This window comes from Opisthocomus hoazin, chromosome 1 (genome assembly GCF_030867145.1).
Source record: "Opisthocomus hoazin isolate bOpiHoa1 chromosome 1, bOpiHoa1.hap1, whole genome shotgun sequence".
Classification (NCBI taxonomy): Eukaryota; Metazoa; Chordata; class Aves; order Opisthocomiformes; family Opisthocomidae; genus Opisthocomus; species Opisthocomus hoazin.
Window position 1 is genome coordinate 31,800,318 of NC_134414.1, and position 18,659 is coordinate 31,818,976.

At 39.9% G+C, this 18,659-nt stretch overlaps 1 protein-coding gene across 2 annotated transcripts; it reads left to right on the forward strand.

Moving 5' to 3' along the window:
* The first annotated feature begins 1,029 nt into the window (after nucleotides 1-1,029).
* Nucleotides 1,030-10,526, forward strand: UFM1 (ubiquitin fold modifier 1). 2 transcript variants are annotated; one of them, XM_075420775.1, is made up of 6 exons: nucleotides 1,030-1,133; nucleotides 1,213-1,269; nucleotides 1,438-1,495; nucleotides 6,745-6,784; nucleotides 7,193-7,225; nucleotides 9,180-10,526. In XM_075420775.1, coding segments are annotated over exons 1-6 (258 nt in total). In that variant the 5' UTR covers nucleotides 1,030-1,131; the 3' UTR covers nucleotides 9,248-10,526. The 2 variants fall into 2 exon arrangements, with proteins under 2 accessions (XP_075276890.1, XP_075276895.1); XM_075420780.1 differs by lacking the exons at nucleotides 1,030-1,133; nucleotides 1,213-1,269; nucleotides 1,438-1,495 and adding an exon at nucleotides 1,512-1,709.
* Nucleotides 10,527-18,659: the final 8,133 nt, after the last annotated feature.

The window sequence follows — 18,659 nt, forward strand, 5'->3', positions numbered from 1 at the left end:
TCCCTCAGCCTCTCCTCATAGGAGAGATGCTCCAGTCCCCTCACCATCCTTGTAGCCCTCCGCTGGACGCTCTCCAGTAGCTCCCTATCTTTCTTGAACTGGGGAGCCCAGAACTGGACAGAGTGCTCCAGACGGGGCCTCACTAGGGCAGTGTAGAGGGAAAGGAGAACCTCCCTCGACCTGCTGGCCACACTCCTCCTAATGCACCTCAGAATGCCATTGGCCTTCTTGGCAGCCAGAACGCAGTCTAATAAAAAAACTTCTACAATGGTAATATTAATGTACCATTACAGGAAGTGAGAACTGCTGTATACCCCTGTGTAACTTCCAACAAGCAGAAGCAAAACATTTCGGTTTGGGAGCGACAGAGGGACTCGAAACCTCTGGTAACCAAACCCAACGATGAACATACACTCCTCGCCCCCCTCCCCCCCGCATGACACGTATACATTTGCATACATATACACACACACACGTACCTATAGATACACACACGCACGTACACCCGCAGCCATACAAAAGCACACATTTAAATCCAGCAGTCCCTTGCTGACATATGTTCGGAAGAAGGGGGGACTCCTCTTCGGCTAACGGCCCCACACAGCCGGCCCGGTGCCAGGCGCGTAGGCCGCAACCCGCGGCGCCCCTCAGCCGTGCCCGGCGCGGAGCGCGCCGCCCGCCAAGCCCTCCGTCCCCTTCGGTCCCGCTCGGCCCAGCGCGGGGCACGCCGCCCGCCAAGCCCTCCGTCCCGCCGTGCCCGACCCTGCTCCCTCCACTTCCTCTCCGGGGCCGCCCGGACGCCACTCCACGAGGCCTACGGAAACGCTGGGGTCCCACTATCCGGGTCCTACCAACGCCGAGGGACGGCCAGTGCTATTGCCTCATTAAAAATCCCCACCGCCGTTCTCCGATGCCCCTCGTCCACCCTCAGCCTCTCCCCTCCCCGCGCCAGCCGGGCGCCGCGACAGAACGCCCCCGCTCCCCCCACCCCGTAGCCGTCGGCGAGGCATGTTTAGTTTTTCCTTCGTGGGCAGGCGCGCCGCGGGCAGCTCAGGAGGCGGAAGGGGCAGCCAAGGCCCCCTGGGGCGCCGGCTGACGTGTCGGTGGGGAGCGGCGGCGCTCGGCGGTATCATGTGAGTGAGGGGCCGGGAGCGGGGCCGGGGTCCGCTGCCCGCCGGCCCTGATCCGGTGCTTTCTCCTCGCTCTCCGCAGGTCGAAGGTCACCTTTAAAGTGACGCTCACCTCGGACCCGCGGCTGCCCTACAAAGTGTGAGTGGCGCGGCGGGCCGGGCGCGAGGAGGCCGTGGAAGCCGGCGGCAGCGCCAGCGGGCGCGCCCGGAGCCGCGTGGCTTCTGACGGGCGTCCTGGCGGGTGGAAAGGGCGCTTTTCTGTCGGTCTGTCTCGGCGGTCGCGTGTTTACCGGCACTGTCGTTCCAGGTTGAGTGTGCCTGAAAGCACGCCTTTCACCGCGGTCCTGAAGTTTGCTGCGGAAGAAGTGAGTAGGCGGTGGTGACGCTGCCCTTTAACTTTTTTGGACATTCCGGAAAGCAAAAGGTTTTTAACCGTAAAATGCAACGGTTCGTTCAGTACGAAGCATGGTCTCATTAGATACGCGTGGACACAAGCTTTACTGGTGTCAGTGGCGGCCTGCCAAAACTTTCAAAAACCTAAACTTAGCAATTCTTGCACAAGTTACACATCAGCAGCAGGTATTGACACTCTTCCTGTTCTTTGGAATTAAATTAGACTATTTTATATCAGTAGCATATGGATTTGTGATAGTGGACATAATTAAAAGATACTGCTATAAAATATTTAATATACTAAATTGTAGAATACTCGGAAAATTCTTTAGAACTATTCAGGAAATTCTTAAACATTCCTCTCACATCCAGTTCCAGTAATCTCTGATTGTGGAAGACATACGGCTTTTGATTGTAGAAGGTATTGAGGTTAGGCATATGAGCTAGTCTCACAAAACGAGCTTAAGTGAATAAGATGTGGGTAATGTGTTCTTTGGCTTCTGGGTGCTTGATCTTTCACATGGAATCCAAAACCAGCAGGTGCCTCAAGTACCTATATAATGTATTTGAAGAGATGCATCTTGTTTGTTTCAGATGAAGTGTATAAACATTAACAGATGTTCATCAGGGTGTAAACAGTAAAATAAAGTACTCAAAAGCATGATGCTCAAAAGTGCCATTTAGTCAGCAGACAGATTCAGCTGGGAATCTGTTCTTGCAATTCTCCTTCTGTCTTTTTGGGAAAACTTGGGAAATGCTGGGTTATTGAAAATTTCATTTTCTTCAAGCCTTAGAATTATAGTAAAATAAATAATTAGGAGAATGGACTACATGTTTTGAGTCTCCTTATGTTGCCAGTGTTATACCACTATGTGACAGAAGTTCTTAGTGGAAACACAGCTCGTGGGAGGAGATTGTAGATTGTTTGTTGCAACTTTGCGTGAACAGAACAATATACAGAATAATAAATGCAGTTGAAGATATTTGCTGGTTTAATTGCTTTTTTTACTATGTTTTTTCTCAATTATTTTTAATCTAAACTAAAGCAGCTGTGTCCACAGAACACGTACATAGAGACCTAGACTGAAAAGTCTAATAGACTAGTATAAGGCACCAGGAAGGACTGGGGTGGGACTGAATAGTCGTAGACACAAGGAGTGAGGGGCCATTTCTGGTGGGAGGGTTGCCATCAAACCTGTTAACTTTACTTACTCCAGGAACCATAGTGTTAGTTGTGATAGGGTCCTCTTTGAAATGGATTTAGAGAAGAATTAGTTGCTTAAGTATTCACATTTAGCAAACCATTCTTTTAGTTGATGTGAGTGTTTTGAACATCTATGGGAGTTTTGCTGTTTGGCCTCGGACCGCTCTGAATCGGCACTGAAGCTCTTTATGTCACTATGAGACCAGGCTAAACTAAGTGCATTGTACATACAGAGCGAAAGAGTGTTAGGCTCTTCCCCAGGAATGAAGCTCCTTTGATGGTTTGTGAACTGGCACTGAAAACAATGAAAGGGATTTTTTTTCATATATAAATGTTTTTTGTTCCTTGAACTGCATAGCTTAACATTAACTCATGCTCTGTGTTGTGATTCAGATACCGATTTCATAGGATCTTGTATGAAACATAAGATCAGACTGCAGCCCTGGATTTTGGACAAAGATGTTAGTTGGTCTCCGGGCGAAGTGCGTTACCCTCTCAGTGATTAAAGCTCTTGGAGCAGAGAAGGCTTTAAGTTTCAGCTGTTTAGCCTTAGCAAGTTTCTACTGAGTTGTTTTTCAGAGTCTTGAACTTTGGCCAGATAGTAACCAGAATTCCCCTGGAACAGCAGAACTGTAGCCATGATGTAGAACGGTCATCTTGATATATCAAGTTTCAGTCACAGTGCTTTGTCAGAGATTACAGTTTTTCCAAGTAGAGTTTTCTGAATTATTTTCGTTGGCACAGAACGAGATGTGTTCCTTCCTTTTTTTTTTTTCCTTAGAAGTAATTGAAATACATAACAGATTTTTTCTGTCATCTCTAGCACATCTTGTAATGTTCATTGTACACAATTCATAATTGGCAGAGCTGGAAGTGAAAGAAAACTGTATCATTAAATGGGGAGGTTTCAGGAATTCTCAATCGCTTTCAGCATCCTCAGCCCTTTCTAATATATACATTTGGCAGTGATAATTTGGACAATGCAAACTGAACTCTTTATTTTTTATTTTCTGTGTGTCTTACAAACTAGATACAAAAATGTAAATGGAAATGTAGAGTATTGGAAACAGTGCTCTCTTCAGTTTTTTATCTATTTATAGTTCTTTCCACAGCTGTCACAGTTTATTGTGACAGTGTTAATGTTCCAATTTATAATGTATGGTATCTATTGAACTTTTTCCTTCGTCTGTTAGAGCTACTTGGTACATACCTCAAGTGTACATTTGCACAATACTTACAAAAAAACTCCCTTACATTTGTAGGATTGTTACTAAAATTCTAATCCGTTTCCATTAAAGTTAAATTTTATTCTTTCATAAATTAATATATTTGAAACTATTCTTTTGTCTTTCTAATGTTACTCTTGATAGATTGGTGTTAAAATACTCTGGTTTAATTCACTTAATCTCCTGTTCTTGGCACCAAAAGGAGATAGTTTATTGCTGTAGAGGATTTTTCTCATCATTGTAAAAAGTGAGAAGGGGATATAATTGTTGCTATGATTGTCATCTTGTCCTTATAGTTTGACTGTAGATACAATTGTATTTCCTAACATTGGAGAAGAGAAGTTGTGTGGCAGCCTCAGTTATCAATTTATAAGACATTTAAAGCAAATAATCCTTTTTTTTTTTTCATTTAAAGTGTGTGAGTTTGGGGCTGGATGTTACCCAATTTGGTTTCAAAGCAAGCCAGGAATTATCTACAGAATACAGAACTCCTTAGCTACATTAGTATCCATTTGACTTGGTATCATGGAAAGCTTGTATATTTTCAGCATGGGAAACATATGCTTCGCATCCACAGGAAGGATTTTTTATTTTAGTGAACCATATTGTACTGAAGTATGTGCAATTATTTCCAACGGTAGCTTCCCTTGCTGTATTGTACTTGTGATGATTTTCATGTGCTGAGTATATAACTGACAACTGTTGCAGTATTTTGGGCTAAGAGAACAAAGTATTTTATTCTTTTCTAACACAATACAGTATGAAGCAGTAAGAGAATCTTAACTAGTGCTTCACTGACTGGTTGGCACACAGTCCTCATGTGCATCTAGTGTATAGGCATCGGATAGATTCATCTACTGAAAAGGAACCTGACACGAAATGAGTGGAGACGTCCATCCTCTTGTGAATGATCCATCCCTTCTGTGCATTGCTGTGTATCAGAAGAGACAGAGAAGAAATAAGAAGAGGCAGTGAATGTTCCAGAAGTTACATTTTTGTTTTGGTTTTTTTTTCAGAGGATGTAGGATGAAAAATCCATGGTATTGGCTAGTTATGAAAAAAAAAAGACAAAAAAAAAAAAAAAGACAAAAAAAAAAAAAAAAAAACCAGAAAAACACCCAAAACAGCATAAAACCCAAGCCTGTCAAAAGATTTCTCCTTAGACTGCTAAGTCAAGATGCCCAAATTTAGTGAACTTGAGAATGAAGGCTGCTTTCTTCAGCCTATGATACGTACACATTAGCTGTTACGGCATTTTTTTTACATTCTTACTGTTAAATATGTGGCTTCTATTTTATCAACTTTGTTATTCAAATCTTGCTCTGAAGACAAATTGTTGCTTTCCTCATGGTCTTTCTACAGTGACACTAGTATCCAACTTGTCTTTTGCAGAAATTACTGTTGTCATGTCACCCTGCAAGATGAGGAGGTGACATGATTTGCCTGCTATGGATAAAAAGCTAAGAGAAAATAAGTTTTTAAAAAATGCTAATTTTGTGTGTCTGGGGATAAGAAGAGCTGTTTTTTCAGTATATTAAGTACTGTATTCGAGCATGGTTTCTTTGAGCTTTACTTTTTGTTGTTAATCCACAGAGTTTCTGCAGATCAGACCTGGAAATCTTAACTTGAGCAATCATAAAATGGGGAAGGCACAACTAGGGAATGCTGTTGAAAGGCATGGCTGAAGTGACTTGTTCAGCAAGTGGGAGAGCTCTGCAGTTCTTCCAGGGAAGCACTTGGTGTTAGCATTCATAGTTAGCTGCGCTTTTCCTTATGTGATACAGAGCATGAAGTGCTTTGTGAGGAGGTTCCACTGATACTTGCTCGTTGCTGAGCAGCAGTCTTTTACCTTAGGGGTTGTTCATTGTGCTAAATAAAGGAAGCTCAAGGAGCAACCTTTGGTCCTCAGACCAGCCAAGTAACACTGATTGACTTGCACCCACACTGCCTACCTCTTCTGCTCTGTGTGGTCCAGCCATATTATACAGTGCAGGACTTTTCTCTGGCCCCGTCTGGCTCCCGCTAGTCCTGAGAAATAATTATTTTTGGCTTCCCCATCTCTGTTCAGATCTTCTGAAATAGTTTGAAGCCTGTATGCAATGCAACCCCACCTGAGTAGGGCTTTTTGTGTTGTAAAACTGACCTCATAGGATGCACATGGAGGTGCAGTGGGAGCGTGTAGTGGTGGTTGAGGGTACAAAGTCTGCTTAGGCGGGTGTCAGAAATCTGAGGAGGGAGCCTGATCTGACTCAGTGCTTCCTTTTGTAAGCAAATCCTGGAGTGAACTCTTCTCTTGGAGCAGTGCAGTTGGAGAGGTCCCAGGAGAGCCAGGGAGAAAGCTAGGACATCAGTCAAAATTAACCAAGATTAGTTCAAGCTAATTATTGTTTAACTGTTAGACATAACAGGTATGCTTCTTAGAAGTTCATATCCGTACATGTTTTAGGTATTCCTTTATTTAGTATAATAAGAACTAATATTTCTTAACTTTGCGGGTACTTGACTTTTACATTTTATCCAAGGAGTAATAATAATTGGATTTAATTAGTTGTTTAGTACTGCAAATTTCGCATTCTATATTGAGGTGTCTAATCATCTTTGACTTTAAAAATTTATGTTGCTGTATCTGTAAATCTGAGGGGAATCATTGCTGATAATTTCTTTGTACCTGAACCAGCTAAAATTATAACTGCTTTGAGTATTCCTCATGTATTTTCTGCTTGAACTATGTCTCATGTTATTTTGTCCTATTTCCTTTAGTCTTACTTCCCTTATGTCTTGTTTCCTTTAGTTCAAAGTTCCTGCAGCAACAAGTGCTATTATAACAAATGGTAAGAATATAGTTTATGTATTTTTTTACAATTTCTGTATTATTTTTTCAGTGAAGAGTTATTGATAAAAGCAAAAGTGTATTTTCTTTCGCAACCTCTACAGACTGCAGACTGAATTTAATAATATTGCAGCATTATTTAAATTGCTTATGCATGGGATGAAGGTATTAAACCACTATTATTATTAATTTGGCTTTGTCCTAACATATAGCATGGATTTTCTGTGCTGAAGGTTTCTTTTAGCTCCTGTGATAAGACTAGTTTTGGTTGTAGGAAATAGCTGCTTGAAGGCCTGATGTAATAATTATATCTTGTTGCTGTATTATATTTTTGAGCTTCAAGTTTTGTGTAGTAAATTGTAATATGTCTGTTTCACCTTTCTCTTTTTAATTTTTTTTTTTCCCCTAGACGGAATAGGAATAAACCCTGCACAGACAGCAGGTAAGTTATTATTTATGAAGCCCAGTATTAAAAACCTCAGTTACTTTTCTTTTAAACTAGTGCATAGCACTTGGGGTTGAGTTCTTAAATGGGAGAAGCGTTACACAGTAGTTTGAAACTATGGTCAGCATAGTGTGTAAAAGGTTAAATCCACAGAACTATAGCTCAACATTTGTTTATTTAGGTCTGAAAAAATGAGGCACTTCTGATCTTCAGGGCTTAACTAGTGAAGTGTGCAGTTTAAAAGAGCAGTACTGTATTACATGTTACTGACATAACAAGTAATAACTATATTTTTTCCCCACTGTACCTAGTCCAGTAGTATTTGTTATTTTAGCATCACTTGTCACATGTTTAAAAAATAGATTGAATAGTTACTTTAGTCTTCAAAAACTTCCCAAAATAAGATGATCTAGGAATAAAGTCTTAACAATCATTGGGTAGTTCAGAGGTTTTGTACTGTTCCACTATTTCCCCACATTTCTGAATAAAAGTACTCCTCAGGTATGACTTTCATTCTCCCTACATGATTCCCTGGAGGAGGGGAAATTAAAGATGAAAAAGCTAGGCTTAGCACTTAATTCCTGTATTGATTTCAATTTTACATCCTTGATAGTTCTGGGAGTAGTATGCCATAATTTTAATAAACCACTGTGATACTGATGATGGAAACAAACTGAGAGGTGGGGTGAACTGCTGCCTGTATAAGATGCAGCTGTTTTAAAATTTTAGAGTTTTATGATGGCCATTGCAATATGGGTACTTTTCATCTAAGCTTAGTTCTCTGGTTTGCTGGGGTGACAGATTTGTGTTCAGTGGCTTTTATAGTTCACTTCAGTATATGGTCTTGGCAGATCTCTAAAAACAGAACGTCTTCTGATAACATGTTCTTTTGAACTGCTTTTCTAATACTGGTTCTGTTGAATAAGTAGAATGGTTTCAGTCCTGATCCATGTGCCGGAAAAGGGAAGTTTGAAAAAAGATAGCTTTGTTCCAATACGCTAATAATTTGAACAAATGCTAAATATCTTAATCTTTTTTATGAGAGCACTCTCATGAAATGGTGTGCTTTGGAGGGAAATACAGTTATTCTGGTTTTACAAGTCAACACAAAGATGAGTTACAATAGGTAGATATTATTAAAACCTGGTATTGCAGAATTGCAAATAATCTATTTCATGCAGTAGCAGTATGAAGTAAAAAAAAAGTTCCATATAGTAACTAAATAATGCATCATTTTTAGTAATATGGTTTAATTTTCAAACGTTACATTTAATAGAAGAAAAGAGCAAGACAAAAAAAAGAACAACAGTCTTGAATACATGCAGAAAATATTCTAGACGATATTAGAAACTTCTATTTTTTATACTATACCTCTTGAAAAGACTGTTGTGATTAAGACTATGCAGTAATAAATATGAAGTTCAAGATTTTTTTATGATAAAATGAGACTGTTTTATGCTTGGATATGTATCTCCTTGGAGAAGGAGAACCCTCCTAAAAGAAAAGTACAGTTAAGGTTCTGGAATTAGAAGCAGGTAAGTACTGAACCAAGGAGAGAATTAAAAATGAGTATATGCATGAATGACCTCAAGATAAAAAAAATAATTACGGCAAAGTAAAACTTAATTTCCTGGTCTTGAAATTATTATGGCTTATCAATTTAATCAGGCATTCAAGTATGGAACTATAAAGTTTGAAAGGTGATAGCTTTCAAGTCTTAGTAGATGACTTTGGGTCTGGTATTTTTGTTTAAAAACAAGAGCTCTTTGGAGTAAAAGGAATTAGATGGAATTCCATGGGAACAAAAAATATATTTCTGATGTATTAGAGGAATTACTATGAAGATGTTAAACACTGACATAACATTATTGTTCTTTAAATGTGTATGCTTTTTTAGGTCACATTTTATTTGGTTGGTTAGTAACACATTCTGTTTTGTTTGTTTGTGTAGGAAATGTATTTCTAAAGCATGGTTCAGATCTACGGATTATTCCCAGAGATCGAGTTGGGAGTTCTTAACGTCCACGGAAAGCTTTAGAATAAGTGACATTGCCACACAGGAAAGGTCTATTTATTTGGGATCTCAAAAAATGCAACTAATGAATTGGCCTTTTTTAAAGCTAGCAAAAATTGCTTCCCAGGATTTTATCTTTTTTTTTAAACAGAGCTAAGTTTCCATTTCTTGTTAAAATATATTAACTCATGGACTGATTCTTCCTTGACTAGTAGAATGGGCTGAGTCCATGTTGCGTTCCTGAAAGAAAGATGGACTTCTCTGTAGGTGTTACTGACACCATGAGGGTAAACACACAGCCATGATCAATAGATATTTAAAATATTGGATACTGTTGAGCCTACTTTGTGGAAGGGGGAACTGTGTTATGATTTTGCTACAAAGAAACTGTTCCTACTGAGTGATGAAACTTTTTTTTTCTTTATTTTTTGTTCTAAACTTTGAAACCACGTTCAGAGGAACGGTTTTCACGTGGTTCAAGTATTAAGCTCAAATAGAGGGGAAATTTCAGGTGTTTATTGCTCAAATAAGTCAATAACTGCCAAATGTTCCAAAGTAATTGTAAGATTTAATTGCTGCAAATATTTTAGAAACCTCTGTTCTCTTATCTCTGTGTTAAAACTTCATTTGACATATTGTGAAGTTAAATGCAGTTTCAGAGAGTTTGTGAGACCTAATCTCGCATGAAGTGCCATCAGCTGAGAAGGATTGCAGTGTAATTTCGGAATGTTTAGGTGCTGGTCAAATAAGTCATTCCTTTTTCGGTAAACTAATACTAGTTCTTTCTAAATGTCTTGTTTTGGTACTGCAGGTTAACTGGGAAACAGTGTAGCATTCACTGAAATGTTTGTGTTCAGATTATATGCTTCTTGTTTATAAATTTCTGGGGTGAACTATCAGTTGTGTATTTTAATTAGAGAAATTGCTGCTTTTCTTGAAGTGGTAATCTACTTTGTGACTTAATGTGTTTGGCAAAATGCTACACTATTGCATTTTTTTCTGTCCCACTGAGTGTAACAGAAAGAACAGCGGGCAATGTAGCACTTGGTTGAATGAGCATTGTCAGATACAACTGTCCTGTGCAATAATCGTGCTCTAGAAAGATGTTCAGATAATGTGTCAGAGAGTGTGGAAGTACAAAATGTCCTTCTGTGGCTGTAAATTGAGTATAAAGAGGCAAACTGTTCTGAAAGTGATATTTGACTATAAACACTTTCCAACTCTAAGATGAATTGTAAAATTCTGGATTTTCCTTTCTTTTAATAAAGAATTATATGAAAAAAGTGCAAACTTTGTTCCTTTCTCATGTTCTTAATTAGATTTTTACAATAATTAAAAACTGTGCCCTTCAGCCGTCTAATCAACATGCTTTGAGATTCATTTCAAGCCAAAAGATTCTTATTATGCAGAATTCTAAGGAACACTGCCCTTAAAGGGCAGAGTGCGTAGTTTCTATTAATCTAATGCCACAATATAATTAAGATGACCCAAAGTAATTGCTTGTAATTTTTGTCTGCAAATCTCTTGACTAAATACCTGAAAAACCACCTGGTACTGGGATATAACAAACAGGAACCTCCCCCTCCCCCCCTCATTTAAAGTTGCAATATGAAACCAAGATGCTATGATATTTATTTAAAGGAGGATTATGTAAAAATGATTTGAGATGGGGGCTAACATTTCTTACTCTGTTACTTAGGTAGTAACGTAGCCTAAAGTATTTGTTTGACATACTGCATTGCAAGTAGTTTATGTAACGTGCCAAGGCTTTGTTCGTTTGGAACAATATCTGATCTTTATAATATGTTCTGTATTCATTACACCTTTGTCTCAATATGGTCTCTGAAATCTGAAAACAACTTTTCTGTTTGGTGAAGAGGCTTGATTTCAGTGGTAAAATGTACTTAACAGGTGTTTGCAAGTTGATCTGAGGTTAGCAAGCTCAGCTTGTTTAAGTCATGTTTGACATGGTTGTACAGGAAAAATTTAAGTTCAGGACCAGACTTTCAAGGGCTTGGGAGTTGTCATAAGAGCGTGAAAAATGCTGTCCCCTCAGAATTCTGCTGGTTTGTCTAACCATACTTTAAGGCATGCTTTGGAAATCAACTCTACTTGGAGTTTGCGTTGTCTCTGGCTTTGCTTATAATTTGGCTGATCTTAAATGATCTTAAACCACAAACATTGTTTGTGGTTAGCTTTGTCACACCTTTGCTGAAGTCTGTTTAAAGGAAGACTTGGGAAATGGCCCTGATAATAGTTCCGTCAGTGATATGGCTTTCTTCCTTATGTTCCTAAGCCACAAAATCCAACTTTATTCTGTGTTTGAGGTTAAAAGACCATTTTCCTCTCTTGTTGCTACTAAATAATAACCACAAAATTGTTGACAGCAGGTTTTAAAAGTTGAGAATTTTTCTGCTTTGCGTTTAGGTTGATGGTGAAAACCCACCTCCCGGTGCTGCTCCAGCGATACAATGAGCAGTCGGAGTGAGAGAAGGAGCTGTGCTGGTACGAGTGCAGAATGCTAGTGGGTTCTGAAGGTGCTGGGGGCAGAGCAGCCCTTTCTATGGCAGCACGTGGGTGGCCATCAAACAGAGCACTTTAATGGGCCAGTGGAAAAAAAGAAATCCTGCAGTCATCCTAGCAGCGCTGTGGAGACTGTTTCAGTGATCCTGGTGGGAGTGCTAAGCTCCGGCTGAGTAAAACTCAGTCCTTGTGCAATACTTAGCGTTCAGATTTAAATTCAGTGTACCCAGCTATACATCTCAGCAGTGAATTTCAGCCACCGTTCCTACTGATAGAAGGTAAGTACCGGGCAGTGTTCACAAAGGCTAGCAAGATCTTTTTGAGGCTCATCTCTGCAGGCTGTTTCTGAAGTTAATGGAGGTTAGAGTCCTCCAGAGAGAGATTCAGAGTAGCTAAATGAATCTTCGGTTCTGAATCGCCCTCTGGAGGAGCATTTCTCTTTACTGACTGGAGAAAGCCATTGAGGCATTAGCCTGCAGTGTCTGATGTTAACCTTTGTGAATACTTGCCCCAACAGGCACTTCCCCCTCCTGTCAGTATTATAGCATTGTAGTAGCTACTCACTGTTGTTTTATTTTGATATTCAGCACATGATAAAAAGTTCCCAGGGACTTGTTCAAAACCAAAATTACAAGAACTTGTTTGCATGAAAACAAACCTGCTTTTTTATGTAATATAATTAGTTGAATGCATCTTTTTTTTTTTTTTTTTTTTTTTACAGTAGGTTCAGCAGCCTTGGTAGGAGTGGGGAATGCTTGTTGTTCTTTACAGAAAGCTTTGTCAGGTTAAAATTAGTTCTGTCCACAAACGAAGAAAATGTGTGTACTGAAGAAAATCAAAGATTCTACTACTACATTTTTTTAGAGTGTAGAATTGGTCTCCTTAATCTCCCTGAAAACATTAAATGTTTCCTGAGAAGCTGCTTTTAAAGGATTTGGAATGCATACAGGTATTCCTGTTTATGAAGAAAATCCTGTGGCTGTGAGTGGGAACTGTCAGTGTCTTTCATTGATGAGAAATGCCAGATGTTGCCTGTAAAAACTGTGCCAACCTTAGAGGCTTTTGATCATTTCAATGGAGAAAATTGCTCTTTGGTTTTTGAACAATAGATCGTGTTTGTCCTACAATCAAGTTCTATTAATATACCTTGAAAGTAATCTTCATGTTGTGGGAGTGAGGTGATGACTTTCCACAACCCCTTTCACTGCTTATGAGATCTGACAAGAAATAAGTCTGGGACAGTCTGGGCATTAAAACACTTCAGGATTTGTCCCTATGGAATTCTGTCTCAAAGTTGAAGTGCCAGCTGAGAAGTGCAACATTTTTATCTTCAGAAGACTTGGCTGTGGTAAAGATTCATTGCTGTTTAATGAAAAGTCTAAAATAAATAAAAAAAAGTGGAGGATATGCTTTGTCTTATCTGTTGTATTACATGGTCATTTTGCAATTCCCAGCTCACGTTGTATGTCTTCTCATAGCAAAAGCCACAAGATTTTAGTAGATGTGGACTACTCTGTTTGCTATTACGAACTACTTATAAATTCAACTAAGGACCTGTGGGCTGTTTGTAAGACAGTAAATGTGAGGGGAAACAGACATATGAAGAATATCATCCATATCTAGTGAACATTCTTGCTGTGGATGATCAGAAATAGCTTGGTATTGATACTGATTTATGCTCCTAATGCTTTATAAGCATCAGGCATTACTTTGAACTGCTTTTCATGCCTTTTTTTTCCTGAAGTCATTCATAATACTGTAGATTGCACGCTAGCTTTGCCAAAGCAGACCTTAGATATATACATGTATGTAAGTAACTGACCTGTGCAGCTCTCTAACTCCTTCCCTGAGGAAGCAGGACCTTGATACCATTACTAGTTGACCAGAATAAGTGACCTGCAGTGGAATGTGGAGTAGTAAGTTGTGGCTGATGAATGCCAGTAATAATGGCAACTTCCTTTAAAAATGGCAAAATGACAGGACTACAAAGAAGAATAATTCCATATGAGTATGGCGTCTTTGTGATTCTCTCTGGGCAACAAAGTTGTTGTCCCACCTTCCGTTCACCGTTCAAGGGAGAGCTAAAGTCAAGTCTGATCTTAAGGGCGCATCTTGCGCTCATGCAAGTTATTTTGGAAGTACTGTTGATATGGAGGGACTTCTCACCCAGGGAAGAGTGGTGTGATCAGGCTCTTGGGATTTTCACAGGCACCATGCTGACCAACTTATTCACCTGAAATAGCTGTTAGAATTACCCACTGGTTTCAGCTGTTGTACCGGTTCTTCACCAGTGCTGCTTTAAAAGATTTAGGTTTGTTTCCTGTGTATATTTTTATATATGACTTGAAGTCTAAATACAGGAGTCAAGAAAGGAGCAGATGTTAGTTATTTTTTAATTCAAATTAATTGCATACAGAGTCGTTCATAGTTTTCCCCAATAATTTGCCACTATTTGTCTGCAAAAGAAACCTTTTCAGTATGGTAAAATAAAGTGCAGTACCCATTTGCTGCTCACTTACCAAAAGGAGATCAAAGGTGTAGTCACTAAGTGATAGTCACGTCTTCTGATAATGTAGACTTGAATATATGTCCTGACACAAAACAATTGTTAAAGGCTGTTTCAAAATATCATTGACTGTTAGCCAATTACTACGAGCCAATGAAGAAAGCAATGAGCTTGCTCACTGTCTGTCTTGGGGAATGACCAGTGAGAATTCTGCAAACTTATGGTAAGAACTGTGCAAACTAAGCAAGTAACCGTCAGCAGGTTGCTATGCAAGAGTGGCTTGAATTGTTCTCGTAGCCACTGAAGTGTGTCCGCTGCTAATTTAGTTTTCTATTTCTTGAAAATAATATTGTGTAGAGCTAGGCAAAAGAGCTATTTCAAAGCTCTGCCACAAAAGCGCATTGATTTCTTGCCCCACATTCATTGCTTTCAACTGACTGTTCAGGGTACTGTTACTGTCACATAGTTACGTTAAGCACATATTCTTACAACTGCTACAGTTTCAGCAGAAGCAGTCAGCATTGGAACGACCGACCTGTTCAGGTTAGTGACTTCCAGAAAAGTGATGTTCCCCGCTGTGGAGTCTGTTGAGTCACCTTTGGATGTTGCCAGCTAGTAAATTACCAACTCTTTAGTTGGTAATTCTTTAGGGAGCATTAAAATAAAAACTGGGAAATGTGGTCTGCTGCTCTAATATCACAGAATCTCAGAATGTTAGGGGTTGGAAGGGACCTCTGTGGGTCATCTAGGCCAATCCCCCTGCCGAAGCAGGGTCACCTACAGTAGGCTGCACAGGACCTTGTCCAGGCGGATCTTGAATATCTCCAGAGAAGGAGACTCCACAACCTCCCCGGGCATCCTGTTCCAGTGCTCCATCACCCTCAGAGGGAAGAAGTTCTTCCTCATGTTCAGATGGAACTTCCTATGCTTCAGTTTGGGCCCATTGCCCCTTGTCCTGTCGCTTCTATGTCAATATGCATGACAGAACTGTATCACAGGAAAGATGCTGCTGAAAGGAAGGGGACTGCTGTTGCAGTGGAAGGGACTGGTCCCAACAACTATACAGTTTTGCCTATGGAACCAGATTCATACCTCAAATTCGACTTGTGGGTGTTTTTTGCTGAACTGATGAATTCCTTATGAAAGTATTTTTTTCTGTGCTGTCTTTATGGCCTCTTGCACGATAAGGACGGAATCCAGAATGATGTCTGGGTTGACAACCCAGTGCCTCGAACCAGACAGAACGGGATTCCAGCCCTTGTTCTGGGAATGGTGTCTGTATTGTACATCCAACAGCCAGCAGTTAAACCAAGGAAGAGGTCATGAGTAGACGGAGAAGAATACTGTCTGCCCAAGGTAAATCTGGAGAGAGAGCACCGAACACTGAGATTTATCTGTGTTTGCTCCTTTTCTCTGGGTTGTACACACCTTTCTTTACTGTTGCCTATGTATGAGTGCAGACTGCCCTCTGGTCGTGATAGCATGTAGCCTACTGTTTTCAGTATTCCCTGAGAAATAAGAGAGGTTGATCTTCAGGATAAGGAGAAAACTGGATCTTTATGTTAATACTGTAGGTGAGCCTAGACAGCCAAACTCTTGGGAGCTAGCGGGGATACCCTGGCTCCCAACTGGCAGCATCAGAGTGAGGTCTTCATGCTTAGCAGGGTTTTGGAAGGCTTACAGTACAAAAGAATGGCATTGACAAACTGGAGCAAGTCCAGTAGAGGACTGCCAGGATAGTTAGGGAACTGAAGCGCGTAGTGTAGCAGGAGAGAGTGATGGAGCTAGCTTTATTCAGCCTGTAGCAGAGGGAGGTAAGGGGGAATCTTTCAGACATCTAAGGGGTCGTTGTAGAGAAGATGAAGACAAAATTGAATTAGAGGTGGACAGTGGAAGCAGTGGACATAGACTGCAGCATAGAAATTTCTGATTAATGCTAAGGAAAGAAGTATTCATAGAATGCTTGGACACTGGAACTGATTGCTGAGAGGGGCTGTGGAGTCTCCACCTTTGGTGATACTCAAGAGATGATTGGACAAGGCACTGAGAACCAATGTAACTGAGGCTGGCCCAGGTCCGAGTGGGGCTTGGACCAGATAAACCCCGGAGATCCTTTACAACCTAAGCTAGTCTCTGGCCATTTCTTTCCTTAATCCCTCTCTCCCAACTTTTTCTTGATAGAGAAAGAGCTACATCTTGCTTTACCTTAGATATCTACCTAGATAGTGGAGACATGGCAGAGCCACAGCTCTTCCTACTTGACCACTGTTTGGCCTCCACGCACCTATACTTTGTTGGGATACCTTTAAAGTGTAACAGTCTTTGGCTTCCTGCTGGAGTGGCAGTTTGACTAGAGGGAGCAGTCAAAATCTTAGTATCCTCTACTGTCGTGTAGAAACTGTAATACTGTGACAGTTAGTTGCATGAGAAGTTTGGAGGCTGATAGATGAAACATAAATGCATGTGTATTCATTAAGATGTTAGTATCAGCCATTTTGTAAATTAGATTTTTTATGTTTAAATTTAAAACAAAAAAGACAATGTTGGATGTAGTTAATCAGCTAATGTTTATTGCAGTAGCTTTCTAAACCACATTTTCCTCACAGGGGCGGGGGAGGGAATGTAAATAGCATTACTGTAATAAAATGCTGTCAGAGGATCCATGTTGCTTGAAAAATTAACATCTTTCAATTCATTTTTACATTGACTTTTCCAGTTAGCAGTAGTGATTTAGCAGTAGAGAACCATTAACTTGTGACAAGGTTCTGTTCTATTGCTATGGGCTCTTGAGTAGGATACAAATAATACTGGCTAACAATAAAAGCAGCTAGGCATCTTTACCCCCAGCATGAATAGTTAAAGATTGTGCAAGCACTCAATGTCAATAAGAACCACCCATGCAGAGCAGATCATTAGTACATGAACAAGGGCACAGCACGTCTTGCCAACTGTACAGTGGTCGATGTTATCCATTATAGGTGACAATGAAATCAAAATGGTCCAATTATTTATGTCAGATTCATTGAATTCCCACTTCTTGACTAAATACTGTTCCAGATTAATACATCTGCGGCATGAAGTAAGGGTGGCCGGAGTGAGCTCTGGTGCTGATTATTCTTATTTCATGGCTCTGTTTCCGACAACTCCAACTCTCCAAGACAAATCGCTCCTGTTCCGGAGAGGGACTGCAGGACAGTCAGTGTCATGTGGCTGCAGGTCCAGGAATCTGTGGTTTAAAAGCTGATCTCAAGATTACCCATTTCATTTTTATTTTAATCTTGTGGCCATAGAAACTTAGGATGGATGTCCTCCATTGATTTTCAACCTTTAGGGTTGGGGATTGCTGAAGATTTAAGCACCACATCTAAACATCTGCAAATGACAGAGGAGAGCAATTTTAACCATGTGCTTTTATGAATTAGCCTATGACTTTTTAATTTCTTCTGTCCTACGACATGCCAGAGGAACTTAATAATTCCAGAAAAATTTGCAGCCACAGAAAATGTTTAGGGAGAGTTGAAAAAAATCCCTAGAGGATCTTAAAAATGAGACCACTTGGGTATTGCAGAGACTGATGAGACTGGACATCCATTTCATTGCTGTGATTCTCTCCAAACTTTCATCAGTGACCACTGCCCTGTGGTTATTCCATAGCCCTGATTCCAAACACTTCCAGATGTGAACTGAAGGGATGATTAGTCTCTGGGCATCTCTAAAACTCTTCTTTCAGTTCTGACCGTTCAAGACAGTCATCTGTCTGATATCAGTGATAAATCCATAGGAGACATCATGTATTTGTCATCAAAGTAGTGTACACTATTTTATCTCTAAATTATTAAGGTAATGCAGTTTACACTGGGAACCCTCACTGCTAAGGAGACATAGCAAATACATTTTACAGTTGGACTTCGTGATCTTAAAGGTCTTTTCCAACCTAAATGCTTCTATTAGTCTATTCTATGATTCTATGTTTTGTCTTGGGCCCTCCTCTAAAAACAGTTAGACTTATCAGGTAGTTTTAGCTCTCTGAAATAAAATGAGAATAAAACCTCTCACTTTACCACTTTATACTGAAAGTGCCAGCTATCAAAGTAATATATGCATTCATTTTTTCATATTGTGCCTTAAATGCAAATTTTATTTTCAGTTTGAACAGTGAGATCACCTGGAAAACAAAGCTTTATTAAATTGCTGTTGTGATAAGCTTGCATTGCTTGATGACCTCAAATTAGAATAGAAAGGAAAGTCTGTAACAGATTCCAGTGTTCGTCACAAAAAGATGTTTGTTAAGATGTTTTAACTCAAGGTTTTTCTAGTTAATGGAAATGATTTTCATGAAACCCTTGACAGCTTTTGTCTGAAGATGAATTGACATTTGATGATGCTAA